The sequence below is a fragment of the Anoplophora glabripennis genome, unplaced genomic scaffold (genome assembly GCF_000390285.2).
Source record: "Anoplophora glabripennis isolate ALB-LARVAE unplaced genomic scaffold, Agla_2.0 scaffold255, whole genome shotgun sequence".
In the NCBI taxonomy this organism is placed as follows: Eukaryota; Metazoa; Arthropoda; class Insecta; order Coleoptera; family Cerambycidae; genus Anoplophora; species Anoplophora glabripennis.
Genome location: NW_019417249.1, coordinates 704,804 through 706,345, shown reverse-complemented (window position 1 = coordinate 706,345; position 1,542 = coordinate 704,804). Strand labels below are relative to the sequence as shown.

The 1,542-nt window shown below is 38.5% G+C and overlaps 1 protein-coding gene across 1 annotated transcript; it reads left to right on the top strand.

The window, feature by feature from the left end:
* The first annotated feature begins 228 nt into the window (after positions 1–228).
* LOC111692222 (KRAB-A domain-containing protein 2-like) lies at positions 229–1,542 on the top strand. Its single transcript, XM_023456085.1, has one exon. It carries the CDS (start codon positions 229–231, stop codon positions 1,540–1,542), a length of 1,314 nt encoding a protein of 437 aa, XP_023311853.1.

Sequence of the window (1,542 nt, the reverse complement as noted above, 5' to 3'; positions counted from 1 at the left end):
TTAATGCGGGCATTATTAATAATGTGCGAGCATTACTCTATCGGGCAAAGTGATTAATTACTATCTAAACTTCATTATTTATGACATTGCACGGTGACACGCTTTGACCAATCAGAGAGCGCCATTCAGGGTGCGGCTCGTGCGGCGGACTTCAAACGCTATTGTTTTGTTTAGTTTTGCATTGTAAGCGAATACGGACGGAGTTAGTGTGTGTTTTAGTAATTGATCATGGATATTTCGAAATTAAACGACATGAATCGTCAATTTGACGAAAGATTGAGTGAATTAATGTCGCTTAAAGGACAAAATACTCAGTTTTTCACCAACGAAAGCTATACTGAGATGATTGAAAAAGTTAAATCTGCAAAATCAAAAAAGTCGCATAAAAAACCCGAAGATTACCAGCGTTTGCGAAGATTCGACATCATGGCTGTTGGAGAAACGGAGAAATTGATTGTTCCAGTCAAAGACAATATGATTAGATACTACGTGAAAAACAACGAGATATTTCAGATTTTGCATGATACCCACCTGAGTGTAGGGCATGGTGGTAGAAACCGGATGGAGAAGGAGCTAAATTTTCGCTATAAAAATATTACGAGGGAAATGATTGCCATTTATTTAAACCTATGTGAGAGCTGCGAAAAGAAACGCAGCGTTCCAGAAAAAGGATTAGTTGTTAAACCTATTCTTAGCGGCGAAATGAATGCAAGATGTCAAGTAGACCTAATTGACATGCAGTCGCAAGGAGATAATCAGTATAAATTTATACTTGTATACCAAGATCATCGCACAAAATTTGTGCAACTCCGTCCGCTCAAGACCAAAACTGCTAAAGAAATAGCATATGTACTACTTGATATTTTTACAATATTCGGTGCACCAAGCATTCTTCAAAGCGATAATGGCAGAGAGTTTGCTAATAAAATTGTTCGGGAAGCTTGTAAAATGTGGCCCGAATTGAAAATTGTACATGGTAGACCGAGACACTCTCAAAGCCAAGGGTCAGTAGAGAGAGCAAACCAGGACATAGAAAATATGCTGAGTATGTGGTTGGAGGATAACAACACTAAGAAATGGTCGGAAGGATTACGTTTTGTACAATTAATGAAAAATAGAGCCCATCACACAGGCATTAACTGTACTCCATATGAAGCCATGTTCGGAACGAAGTTGAAAGTAGGACTTAAAAGTTCTTCTATACCACATGAGGCTCTGCTTGATATTAATTCAGAAGAAGACTTGGAGAAGCTATTATCCACTGAGAGCACTAGTACCGAAAGGAATCTAGTGGATTTCACCGAAAATGATCAAGTAGAGTCCGCAAAAAATGATCAACTAGAGCCCATCGACACTGACCGCGTGGAGTCTACTCAAAATGATATGAATTTATTTTCAGCTAGCTCAAGTCAATTTTCGCCAACTTTTACCGTAGATGAGGAGTCTGAAAAAACTTCAGATACAGATTCAAACCCAATACCCAATACCCACAAACGAAAACGAAAACCTGGAACGCAAAAAAGGAAATGTTATGGCAATTAG